This window comes from Seriola dumerili, unplaced genomic scaffold, assembly GCF_002260705.1.
Source record: "Seriola dumerili isolate Sdu_G_001 unplaced genomic scaffold, Sdu_1.0 BDQW01000811.1, whole genome shotgun sequence".
Lineage (NCBI taxonomy): Eukaryota > Metazoa > Chordata > Actinopteri > Carangiformes > Carangidae > Seriola > Seriola dumerili.
The window spans coordinates 160,502-173,575 of NW_019175066.1; the positions used below are offsets into that span (position 1 = coordinate 160,502).

The window sequence follows — 13,074 nt, forward strand, 5'->3', positions numbered from 1 at the left end:
GCTGCAGTTGACCATTGGCTGCTGATTAAGACACTGTAATATTGGGTTTGATTCAGTTGCATGTAGATGGTTCAAAATCACCTTTCTGAAAGAATTCAGTGTCTCAAAGCTGGAAAGAACCTGATCAGGTGTTCCACAGGGAACAGTTCTGGGTCCTGTCTCATTTACAATTTACAGTCATAATATTGTCTCTTCCCTAACTGACTGTAATGTCCATCTTTACACTGATGACACTGTTCTGTATTGTTTTATCTGACTCTGCAACTTGCTGTTGAGAACCTACAAATCTCTTTTAGTGCGATTAAAGATGCACTTACTGTATCAACCTAAAGCTGCTGCTCGATGCAAGCAAACCTAACTTCATGTTTTTCTCTAGAGTAAGAGATATAGATTTTAACAGCCTACACCTATCCACACTAAATGGTAGCAATATCAAAAGAGTCACGGTATAAATATGTTGGTATTTATATAACTGCAGCAAAACCCTGGATTTTTGTACAGAAACAGATCCAGCTTCTGGTTGAACTGTGTTAAAAGTTTTTCTATCAGCCCTAGATTATGGTGATATTATCTATAGACATGCTGCTGCTCTCACTCTCAAACCCCCAGACTCAGTTTATCACTCTGCCCTCAGATTCATTAGCAGAGATCCCTCTGACACTCACCTCTGCATCTGAATAACAAAGTTTATTGGTCTTCTCTGATAAACACCTGAACCTTTTAATTCATTAAGCCCTGATTGGACATTTGCCACCACGTATAACGATCTATGCTGGACTGGACCACAGGACCAGACTGAACTCGATCTACTAAGTCTTATGCTTCAAGTCCCCCAGTAGTATTTCAACATCATAGTAAATAAGAGGGACCTCAATGATCTTTAAGGTCTAATTAAATACATGAAAATGTTGAGATATTTCAGTTTGGACTGATCAGACATGGCTGAAAAATGATGCAAGTATCTGAAAAAAAGTCTCGGTTATTGCTGGTAACATAGTTATATGATTGGTTGTATTAATAAAAATCTTACATAATTTACAAGAGGTTATACAACTTCAGTATTACCCTTTGAATCCTCTATAAACCTGGAGCAGCAGGTGCGCTTTTTGTTTAGCTTTTTTTAAAGGGAATGTGAAGGAATATTTCAGATAAAAGCAAAAAAAAACTAAAAACTTTTCTTCTACCCAAACTCCCGCTCTGCATCTCATCCACACGGCCAGGTCACCAGACGTGTTGTTGTACTTGGCATCACTCTAGGAAAGCATGATATCTATTCGGAAGAACAACATTGCAGCAGCTGTGCCACTTCAGGAACACGTCACTAAAAATAACCTTATCACCCATTATTTCAGATTTAATTCCATAGTAACAGATGCTGTTTACCCAGCACTAACCTGACCCGCTCTGAAGCTTTAGCCTGTAAATAATTTTTGCCATGTCAGCTCCATAGTGTTTGTTTTCAACCATGGCCTGTTTGGCAGCCTTAAAATCGAAATATTGCAAAGCAAACAGAGGTTAAAGATTAGCTTTAATGATGTGTAAATGTCAAATAAAGAACACTGAACCCTATTTCTAACAATGATGTTTGAATTATACAGAGATTAAACAACAATATTGATCTTTAAGAACATAGTATCTGTGTTAAGAGCCCCCCCCCCCAACTTTTTCTCTGTTCACACCTCTGACTGACCAATTCTTCCTCACGTCTCAGATTTGGAAAAATCAACTCAATCCAACCATCTGGAAAAACAGATAGTTGGTGCCATTTCATCACATACTGTTAGTTTTATAAAGATAATCAACAATAGAATGGTGTTGAATACTAACAGTCATCCCACTGTGAGAATTTATAAACCTCACAGAACTGCTGTGCGTCAGTATCACTTCACAGAGTCTTCACACGGGGGACTGAGTCTCGACTGAAACCTCACAGAGAACGATCTGTGGGATCTGTAGCAGCCAAGTCCAGCACATCGTCCTGCAGGGATCACTGGAGAAAACAGTCTGAGCAAACAGTGCAAATCTCAGTTCACAGTTTGACCACGGAGCTCCTGTGGGTTCGGTCCATTAACAGGTTCAACAATATGTTATTCTTGTCAAATGGACATCACCCGGCGAGGGACAGAATCGTCTCTCAGTAAACGTTCACTTACTGAATCACTTCTTTGTCCTTGTTTGCACTCACAGAAACAGTTGGCTGAATACAGCAGAACAGCATTATTGCTAGTGAATAGTCAATGGGGACAGATGTAGAGAATCCGGGTTTGTCCCGGATCCAGAGCTGAGACTCTTTTTCAGGATGGGTAGTTTGCTCATCGTCGGAAGAACTTGAGGTAAACCACAGCGCCCAGGATGGCCAGCTCCATTAAAATGATGACACCTAAAAGCAACTTGTTCGTCATCAGCCTGAGAGACACAACGAGAAAACAGGCTCTGGTTATTGTCCCACAAGCAAATTAAAAGAAACACTGATCACACTCTATGAAATTATGACGTAAAATTAATTTATAAGTAAAAAAAACAGCGAGACTCCCAAGAGAGAACTGTCACCACTTCTGTTGATTAGAAATCATCTGAATAGATTGATTTTAAACGTTCAGAGTGATGTTATTTGAGGTCTATCATCAGCAGAACTGCAGCAATTGATCAATTAATTAGTCGATCGACAGAAATGCATTATAGTAAATTGAATATCTTTAGGTTTTGGACTGTTGATCGGAACAAAACAAGACATCTGAAAACGTCATTGGTTGTGGGAAATGATACCAGGTATTTTCACTATTTTCTGACATTTTATAGTTTAAAGGATCAATTGAGAAAACTATCACCAGATTAATCAATAAAAATAACTGTTAGTTGCAGCCATTATCACCAGTGTTGTTCAGAAATGCATTAATTAGCTAATCAGAATTAATTATTCACCAAATCCATGTGTGACTAATGATCAATGTGCGCAATAAAGTTTACTATCATACAAGCTACAGAGTCCAAAGGACAAAGAACATAACATAAATAAAGCATTCATTCATTCATTAAGTGCATGGATGAAAATGTATGAATGTAACGAGATAAATTAAACTCAGGGTTAACACTTACCGCCGCGACATGGCACGGAGGATTTTTCGACTTCGGCTGAGGTTCTCTCCAGTGTTCACCAACTACACAATAATTAAAGAAAGAAGAGATTTAACAAAACCGTGGTCTGATTATTATCAGGCGTAATTATCAGCCTCTCCTAATACTGCTGCGATGAAAAACACAACTAGTCTAAATCATACTAACCCAACTAACCAACCCAAACTAAGAAAACTCTTTTCACTTATTATATAAAATATGAGAAACAGTTGAATCACGACACGTATTTAAAACTGAAGCTATTCACACTGACACAGCACCACAACCTCATCCCTTATAACGATTCCCAGCTCACTCTGTTTCTGGTGCGGTCCAGCTGTTCCCGCTGCTCTCCCAGCTCCTCGATGATGTCTGTACCGATGTGCTCCGTCTCCGCAGCGAGGCGTTGGCTTCGTTCAATACTCTGGCTGGCGTTGTTCAGAGACTCTGTGCCCTGGAGCAGCAAGGCTCTCTGGGACTGCAGGTGTGTCTGCACAAGAATGACAGAGACAACCGGGTTAAAAGACACTGGTGAGAAGAGAAAAAACATTTACAAGGAAAGAAAACAGGAATAAACTAGAATCATGCCTCCTCCACTCAGACTAGTGTCAGGTTACATCCCTGTTTATCCAGAATCATTTAAAATATTAAACATTTGTGTGAAATTTTTCTGTTTTCTGATGTTTTGACCTTTGACCACCAAAGTCTAACCAGTTCATCTTTGAGTCCAAATGAACATTTGTGCCAAATGTGAAGGGATTCCCTCAGGTATTGTGTTCGCAAAGCCAAAATCATGTTTTGTGAGGTCACTGTGACCTTGACCTTTGACCTTTGACCACCAAAATCTAATCAGTTCATCCTTGAGTCCTAGTGAATGTTTGTGCCAAATCTGAAGAAGTTCCGTCATGGCGTTAACGACATATCATGTCCGCGAGAATGGGACGGACAACCCGAAAACAACATGGCTGCGGCTCCGACTGTCGCCGGCGCAGAGGCATAAAAACAGGAACAAAAAATATACAGTAAAACCAGAAACACAATGGACACAACCTATAACTATATTTTGACATAATCAAGGTGCTCATACAATATCAATAGTGAGGCGTTGCAATCAATCATACGGACATGTGAAGGGTCTCGGGTACGACGCCACACTCACACTTTGCTGATTTTGTGATGAATAGATGCCGTGATGACTTTCTCCCACTGCCTGAGAAGAAGAGCCAAAGCTGGGAGCAGATGTTTTCATGTCCCTCTGAAGCTTGCCCAGATCCCGGCGGTACAGGCGCAGCTTTGTACCCATGGCGTTTCGATAGGAAGGAGGGGCAGCGCGCAGCTCTTCTTCCATTCCTTGCAACTGGAGACGGATAAGGAAATTAAAGAAGATCTTTCTCTGTAAAAGTTTCGTGAAACCTGCTTGGAAACCGGACTCTAGTTTAAAGACAAGTGAAGATCTGAACACAGTGTTTGGTTTATAAAACAAGCAACAGCGGGAGAATTCTTGCAAAATAACAAAGTTTATCTCAATAACAGTCAATATTACACAGAGCTTAAATTAAAAGTACAGATCCTCCTGGTCAAATATTACAGAAATACAAGAGAAAGTTGTTCAGTCAGTTTGTTTGCTTGCGTTAAAGTACTGCAGTATTTAATTTTAAAAATACTTAAGTATTGAAAAGTACATGTTTGTCAACACGTTGTTGTATTGTTCCTCAGTGTATTTAAAGAACCAAATGACTCTGAAACAACCTGCTGAAGCACCAACTGACTGTAGAACCTGAAGAATAAACAGCTTGTACAATATGATACAAACTCTTTTAGGAAACGGCCATAAAACAGCTGATCCAACAAAAGGAGCCATTGTTGTTTTCATATTTCTGTCTTTGTTTAGGCAGGGATGAGGTTTGGTCGTGGTAAACACAAATCAAAGATTTAAAACTAAAGGAATCTCTCTTTATCTCTAAAATGTCAAACACTGTCAGACCTGCCACTGCCAGGTTCAAACTGAACTGTTCAAAGATGTAAATGCAGCAGTATTACAGTATTTTCAAAATAAAAGACAATGCATTCCACTGACTAAAAGCTGCTTCAAAGTAAGAGTCAAAAGTACAATATTTGTCTATTTAAGTGTTTCCAAAACAAAATATACTCAAGTAAAGTACAGATACTTGAAAAACATACTTAAGTACAGGTAAATGTAGTAAATGCACGTGGTTACTGTCCACCCTGCTGTGATGTAAGTACATTTAAAATATCAGATATCACGTCCGACACAAATCAAAGAGAGCAGCTCACCACTTCCTCAGCCTCCCCCTGCCGCTCATCGAAGGTCCTCACCAACCTCTTCCTCTCCTCTGCGGATAAAACAACACAAGTTTCCCTTTACACAGCACACGTGAACACATCTTCTGAACTACCTGTCATGTTGATCAGTTGGTCAGAAGTAAAACAACAACAACAACACACAATGTTTACCTCCGTTGCTCTTCAGAGCTCTGTCTGGGATTAGCTTGAGCTCTTCGTACAGAGATCGGTAGATTTCGTGCATTTTCTCGAACTCCTCCGACGACATGTTGAACCAACTGTCCGCCGCTCTTTCTTTACAAACCGCTTCGTCTTTTGCGGTAAAACAAACCACCGATAACGGTCACAACAGTAAATGAATCCTGTGGTTTTGCTTTGATGTTAATCAGATCCCCGCGACTCTTCCGCATGATGGGCCTCGTGACTAAGTGCCTAAAAACGCCAAACCAAAAATCAAATATCAACATAATTTGGTATAAATTTTTTTTTTTTTACTAAGAATTAAATCTAAAAAACTAATACTAAACCTTACACTCCAAAGGTTGTGAATATAATGCAAAAACTACGTGAAAACTACGCAAAACCACAGCGATAACTATTTTATTCAGGCGCTATGCAGACAGCTTTCACGAGGGCCTTCTGGGAAATGTAGTTTTAAGAGCATAGTGTAAAATAGCAGTTTGGTTTTTTAAATTATTCATGTAGTGATATGTGTTTAGAACTGTTGAATAGGCCTTATTACCACTGTACTACCAGCTACTAAACCATTTCGGTTACAACAATTCATTTTAGTTATTTATTTAATTTTAAGTATAAACTTGATATGTTTGACCCCTTACATGTAAACTTATGTTGTTTGTATTTATTTACCCATTTTCATATTATGTACTTTTTTAAAATGTATTTATTTGTATCCGTGTTTGTTCACGGTAATCACTGATTTTCTCTGGTTTTTCATGTTTCTTCTTTTTTTCTTTAAAAAAAAATTGTATTGTGACGCCAAATAAAGTTTCTGGAGAAACAGAAGTTATTAGAGATGACTTGTATTAATCAGTCCCAAGGTAATTTAATTCGCTATAATTATACTGATGTCCTGTTTGTCTGTGATAAGTGGCTATTCTATATGCAATGGCTATGCTATAATTATCAATCAATCAAACTTTATTTGTATAGCACTTTTCATACAGGTTAGTGCAGTTCAAAGTGCTTCACAGGCTGATGAGCTAACAAGAATCAAGTAGCTTAAGATGAGCTATAATAGATTTTAAAAGCTATAATAACATTAGTAAACAAAAGGGGAAAAAAAGTGAAATTTTACTTTTTGAAACACAACAGGAAAATAAAAAGACAATGTGCCGACACAAATAAGTGTAATCATAATGTAAAACAATTAAGCATCAGTTTTTTTTCTGGTCAGGTGGTAAAAAACTACAATCCCATGATTCCATGCGCGGTGTATCCGTCACCCCCGCTACGCTCTGCACCCCTCTATGCTTTGACATCAGCTGTTCTGCCCACAGAACAGTGGCATCCTGCCGGAGGAGACGGAAAGGCGCAGATCCGCGGCACAATGCTGCTTTTATTAATTATCGCGGGCCTCGGAGTGGTGACGTTACTGGTGATTTTATTTGCGCCACATATCCGGTAAGAACCAAAGATTACACTCATTCAATCCAATACAAATCCAAGTGTTACACACACATCACGGGCACGGTTGTTACTTGGTTGACAGGGCAGTACATTGCACTGATGTAATTATTACGATGAGGTGCGTTTACATTACGAAAGCACTGTGTATATATCTACTTCACTGATCGTCATTTTTAAGTTGTTTTTATTTTCCTGTTATCTATTATCTGGCACGACGCTGATTTTCTGAGCAGAAAATCAATACAACAGAACGATGGAGCTGTGGGAGTTTTAGCTCGGAGGTGAAGCGGGTGTCTTCCAGGCCTATCAGGAGGCTGAGCGTGGGAGGAGTTATATTTGTATGCATTACTCCAACACAACTATTGGTTATGGGACGTCCCTGCTCAGTGGCGTGGGTCGTACGACTTGACGCTCAGGAAGGTTCATGATCCAAGTTTCTCTATGAATAATTAAGCCATGTGTCCACATGTCCATATGTCCAATCTAAACCAGGACAGAGCTTATAGTGCCTGTAGAAGAGGCTGCCAGTCAGTCAGAAGGAGCTGTCTGCTGTGGGACATGACACTGTGCTTCCATCATTAATTCATCAGTGGTAATTGTGCATCAACAGAAAGTATGCGGCAGGAGGAGTGTGCATGTCCACAGCTCGCCTGGACGGGAAGACAGTCCTCATCACTGGGGCCAACACAGGGATTGGGAAGGAGACAGTGCGGGACTTGGCAATCAGAGGTGACTCTTTAGTTTTACCCTCAAATACTCTGTAGAGCAGAGAGCCTCTTTACAGGCGAATATAATATATGTACACATGTTGAACTTCCATATAATTATAATATAAAAACCATTAGAAATCGGAAATAATTCATAAATTGACATATATACAAATGTGTGTTTATATATTTATATCGTAGACATGTTACATATAAAGCCTGCTGATACATGTTGATATGATCTTTTTTATAAAGTCACGTCTGTGTGTTGTTCATAGCTTATGATGATTTCACTCACATGACAGGGGCTCGGGTCATCATGGCGTGTCGAGACGTGGAAAAGGGCGAGGAGGCTGCGGCCAGTGTACGAGCTGCGTACCCCAAAGCAGACGTGGAGGTTCGAGAGCTGGATTTGGCAGATACCTGCTCCATACGTGCCTTCGCACAGAAATTCCTGAGAGGTAAACACTCGCATCTGCCTACACAGCCCCAGTGTGTCGTTATTGATCAGGTATCACAGCAGCTGCGTTTCTTTTGTTTTTGTGACGTCCTCTTCCTCAGAGGTCACCCATCTTCATATCCTCATCAACAACGCCGGGGTGATGATGTGCCCTTACACAAAAACCATTGATGGCTTCGAGATGCACATAGGAGTCAATCACTTGGGTAAGACTTCACAGACATTTAATGGAATCAATCAAATCAGTCAATCAATCAATCTAATGGAGGAACTGATTGATTCACTCAATGGATATGAATTGTCAGAGTAATATTTCATGCACAATTAATCAGTCAAATCAACAGAAGTGACTCATGTTAAAGCTGCGAATCCAAACTTACATGTAAGAACATCAGCTGATCATTTCAGAAACATTTCTTCAGCATCATCGGGGCTTATTGTTTCGCTTCAATATTATATATTTTTTTGGCACGTCATATGTGGCTAATGATGATGCTAACTTCAGAGGCTATTAATATTAACAAATACCAAATTTACAAATAAGAGTTATTTTCATTCACACGTTTGATGCCACTTACTCTCAGGAACTAATGTTGTAATCAGTCTCAAAACTGGGAAATAAAACTGAAGGTAAAATGAGTTGAACTAAGAATAATAATAATTAATCGTCAGCTGATTAGATCCACTGCTCAACCAGAAGACACGGTTTTAATTACATGCACATTATGAAGAGAATTAGAAATGTGAAGTGTTGATTTTACAGTCAGGATTGGTATCGGAGATTATCTGATTAAATCAAGGTTATATATATATATATATATATATGTGTGTGTGTCTCACTTCTGGCAGGTCACTTCCTGTTGACATCCCTCCTTATCGGGCTGTTGAAACGCAGCGCGCCGGCCCGGATCATCGTGGTCTCCTCTCTGGCACACAACTTCGGCTGGGTCCGTTTCCACGACCTTCACAGCCAGGGCAGCTACAACAGCGGATTAGCATACTGCCAAAGCAAACTGGCAAATGTGCTCTTTGCCAGAGAGCTGGCCCGCAGACTCAAAGGTGCACAAACACACACATGTACAAAGAAACACACACACACACACACACATGTGAGAGTGCACAGATGTGGTGCTCTGCTCTGGCAGACACAGTAGTGAAGGAGAGTGGATCAGTGATGTGAGGTGAAGAGATAAAGAAAGTCCTTTTCTTCCTGAATTCTTATAAACATGTTGATTTTGCCTGAAAGTGTGAGGCTGTTGTGAATTTAAATTTCACTGACATGACGTCACCGTGACTTTCATTCAGAGCGAGCAACGCGTCTCACCAGCGGCTTCTTCAGGTTCACAGGTGTGATAAATCCGCACACGTCGGTCACATGATCGATCAATCATCATAGTCTTCATTTTGTTATTCAGTGTTTAAACATTCTTTCAAGAGACAAACATTTTACAAAAGCTAAAAACATATGAAGAAAACAAGACAATAATATATTACATTATCAATAAAGCTCACAGTGAAGTCATCTCAGTCGCTGGTTTGATTCTCACTTGATCTCTAGTATCGGCTGCATGAGGAGACACAAATGGAGCATCAAAGGATTCTAGTTAGGTTCAGTATATATGAACAGAAGAAGAAGTAGTTTGGCAGGTCACATAAACAACAGTATCCTCCAGTATTCAGCACGACACTGCAGATAAGATATCTCCCATAGTGACCCCGACTGGTTGTTTCTCACAGGCACCAATGTGACGGTGAACTCAGTCCATCCGGGGACGGTGAACTCTGACCTGACCAGACACTCGACTCTCATGACGATATTCATGACGGTCTTCTCCATGTTCGTTAAAACCCCCCGGGAAGGAGCCCAGACCAGCATCTACTGTGCTGCAGCGGAGGAGCTGCACTCTGTCTCCGGGAAACACTTCAGGTAGGCCACACCAGTGGTCAGGTGACAGACAATGCTAATATGCTAATGTTTAGCATCTATAGATTTGCAGGTACTTGGTAATAACCCGGAGTACTGGACGAATTTACATTTTGGAATCACAAAAAAACAAAAGCAGTTCGTGCTGAGGAGACCGTGCATCCAGTGGTTGCCAGGACATTTCCCTTGAAGTCATGATCACCGGAGTAATCAGGATCTATCCTCTGGCGATCAGGAATGTCTGTCACAAATTGGCTTGACAATCCATTCATCCATCCAGGAACCAAAGTGATGCAGCAACCAACCGATCTGCATCCTACTAGAATGGTTAAAAAAAATTAAATCCAAGTATGTGATTTGGTTTAGTTGAAAATGTTAAACTTTTCATATTCAGGATTTTCTGAAACGTCTGACGGAGATGAACCTGTGGAACCAGAGACACTGGAAACACAGGCAGGCGTGTTTCAGCTCTTCTTGTTTTATCTCTTTGCAGGGAAGCTATACTTTAATGTAGGACCGTCTTATTGTCTGCTGCTGTTTTTGTAAATCCATTTTAAAATCTGAAGTATTTATTGATGGATTAATCGTTCATTAATAAATTCTTTTTATAATTCCTATTTTTCATGCCTATTAAAACATGAAATTAAAGAAATTATTACTTTTCCTGAGACATCCCTGCTCCTCCGTACACTTCCAGATGTTGAACATCACTGTAGGTTTCCACAGATGGAAGAAATTTAAATGTGCTGTAGGGTAAGAGAGGCAGCAGACGATCAGAGCTTGATTTTAAAATCTTACAATCACAGCTACGATTTTATTTTCCTCCTTTTTAAGAGCCACGTCAAACACTTCCTCGTTTCTGTGGACAGATAAAAATGAATTATGATACCAATCCATATCCTCATGCACAAGGTCAAAGTTTAATTAGATCACTGCACCTAGAGGTGACTCACACCGTCATTGGCCCTTATGTAACGATCATTCCCCCTTCCTCTCGTTCCAGTGACTGCGCCCCTGCCTTTGTGGCCCCACAGGGAAGGAGTGAGGAGACGGCGAGGAGGCTGTGGGACGTCAGCTGCGAGCTTCTTGGTATCGAGTGGGACTGATTTAACTTGTAACCATCATCTATCTCAGTTCTCCGAGGAGTCCTTATCCTTTCTGTTATCATTCTTTCGTTTGTTTCATTATGGTTTTGATGTTCTGTACTTTGAAAGATTCTTACCTAATAGGCAGTCAGGTAATTATATAAGAGGTACTATAATGTGAAGTTGCTTCTATTTTTTTTTTTTGTGAAATAATGCAGTAATTACATTATAATAACTCAAGTCTCTTGATGCTCTACGACGGCTCCACGAAACGAAAGCGCTCAGCTGTATTAACATGTAACAGACTTTTTGACCTTATATTTCTGTGACACAATGTGACGACAGTGTGGGCAAAAAAAAAAAAAAAAAAAAGCAACTTGATGTATTGTAATGCTGTAGGATACTGTGAAGGGTCAAGCCAGGGTAAAAGACCAGCACCTATCCAATATTGTGTTTTCTGATCGCTCCAGACTTTGCAGCTGAACTGCTTGACTCTTGTGCCAGCATTTCTAAACAATTGCAGGGTTTCTTACAGTTTCCAGGTTGATTTAATGAGTAAACTACTGAAGATCAGCGTCAGTCTGAGCCACGATTATCGCCTGAATTGCATAAATGTATTTTCTGATAAATGTAGAACATGTAGGTTTTGAGAAAAGTTTTTTCTATTTTAACCAAATCAGAGTTAGAATCGTGTCACTGCAGTACATGCAGAGAGATTTTTTTTTTCCTCCATTTGCATTGCCAAAAACTGCACATTCCCGGAGGAACTACAGTTTTGCATTTATAAGGATTTCCCCGACTCATGTTTCCTTCTCAGCATTCACAAGCAAGGTTGCCAAGAGTTTACATTCTGTTTTATACAAGCGAAACATGCCTTTTACTACACTTACATTCATGTTAAGAGTTGAATGTTTACATATGATGTAAATAAACGGAAATATTACTATAAAAAAGTCGCCGTATTGATCCTTTGAAATCATCATCCATCAGCAAAAACACAGAGAAATGAATCATCGGCACAGAACAAGAGTTTCCAGTTCGATCAGAGACGACAAACTATATAAAAAGGAAAGTTCACACGTCACACATTCACATTCTGACAAGAGCTAAGTTGTAAGTGCACATATTGTAAGCTATGACTCTTAGGCTGAGCTAATATTAGCTGTATTTATAAGATATCTTTAGAAGCCAAATGCCAAAACAATTATGCACCGATCAGCCACAACGTTAAAACAGGTCTCTGGTTTTAATGTTGTGGCTCCTCAGTGTATATCTGTATGCTAAATATGTAGCTAAGGCTAGCAGTCTCCATGAAGTTACTGATCCCGATCAATAAACAGTCCAGCACATAACCCTGTATAAAATTTGGGGATTTTTTGGTTTAAATATTGTTTTTTTTTTGTGCACATTAAACAAACAAGATCAAACTGTTTATTCAAGATGAATTTTGTTTCCTCTGGACGGTGCCAGGCTAGCTGTTCCCCCCGTTTCCAGTCTTTATGCTAAGCTAAGTTAGCAGTAGCTTCATGTTTAGCAAACAGAGAGCAGTATAAATCCTTCCCATTCAGCATGTTTCCTTTAATATCAAGAAACCAGGCAGCATTAAGTTTCCTTTTATTTTTTATTTTTTTTATTATTATTACACTTTTTTATTATTATTTCATTTTCATTTTATTTGACAAGTGATGGCGAAATCAATTACATTTCACAATCATTAGTCCCTGCATCATTAGAGCAGTTACTTTATTACATATTTTTTTAATTTCTTCCCCCAATAGAAGTTTATTTCTTTAAACTCACTGATATAAAGTGCGGCAGTGATGAGACAAC

General features: G+C 39.5%; 2 protein-coding genes across 2 annotated transcripts; one reads left to right on the plus strand and one right to left on the minus strand.

Moving 5' to 3' along the window:
• Positions 1 to 1,040: 1,040 nt before the first annotated feature.
• Positions 1,041 to 5,819, minus strand: vti1b (vesicle transport through interaction with t-SNAREs 1B). The gene is made up of 6 exons (XM_022766121.1): positions 5,590 to 5,819; positions 5,410 to 5,468; positions 4,274 to 4,471; positions 3,431 to 3,604; positions 3,097 to 3,158; positions 1,041 to 2,406 (listed from the first exon to the last, which is right to left on the minus strand). Exons 1-6 carry the CDS (start codon positions 5,684 to 5,686, stop codon positions 2,313 to 2,315), a joined length of 684 nt encoding a protein of 227 aa, XP_022621842.1. The 5' UTR covers positions 5,687 to 5,819; the 3' UTR covers positions 1,041 to 2,312.
• A 1,108-nt stretch (positions 5,820 to 6,927) lies between these two features.
• LOC111237149 (retinol dehydrogenase 12-like) lies at positions 6,928 to 11,616 on the plus strand. Its single transcript, XM_022766129.1, has 7 exons — positions 6,928 to 7,062; positions 7,679 to 7,797; positions 8,081 to 8,236; positions 8,337 to 8,441; positions 9,085 to 9,294; positions 9,973 to 10,162; positions 11,163 to 11,616. Exons 1-7 carry the CDS (start codon positions 6,989 to 6,991, stop codon positions 11,263 to 11,265), a joined length of 957 nt encoding a protein of 318 aa, XP_022621850.1. The 5' UTR covers positions 6,928 to 6,988; the 3' UTR covers positions 11,266 to 11,616.
• Positions 11,617 to 13,074: the final 1,458 nt, after the last annotated feature.

Excerpts from the sequence above, each read along its gene's own strand:
- LOC111237149 (XM_022766129.1), top strand. The coding sequence starts at position 6,989 with ATGCTGCTTTTATTAATTATCGCGGGCCTCGGAGTGGTGACGTTACTG. Across the intron at positions 7,063-7,678 it reads TTATTTGCGCCACATATCCG|AAAGTATGCGGCAGGAGGAG; the intron begins GTAAGAACCAAA and ends GTGCATCAACAG. Across the intron at positions 10,163-11,162 it reads GTCTCCGGGAAACACTTCAG|TGACTGCGCCCCTGCCTTTG; the intron begins GTAGGCCACACC and ends CTCTCGTTCCAG.
- vti1b (XM_022766121.1), bottom strand. The coding sequence starts at position 5,686 with ATGTCGTCGGAGGAGTTCGAGAAAATGCACGAAATCTACCGATCTCTG. Across the intron at positions 5,469-5,589 it reads AGCTCTGAAGAGCAACGGAG|AGGAGAGGAAGAGGTTGGTG; the intron begins GTAAACATTGTG and ends TTTTATCCGCAG. Across the intron at positions 4,472-5,409 it reads AGGGGGAGGCTGAGGAAGTG|TTGCAAGGAATGGAAGAAGA; the intron begins GTGAGCTGCTCT and ends ATCCGTCTCCAG.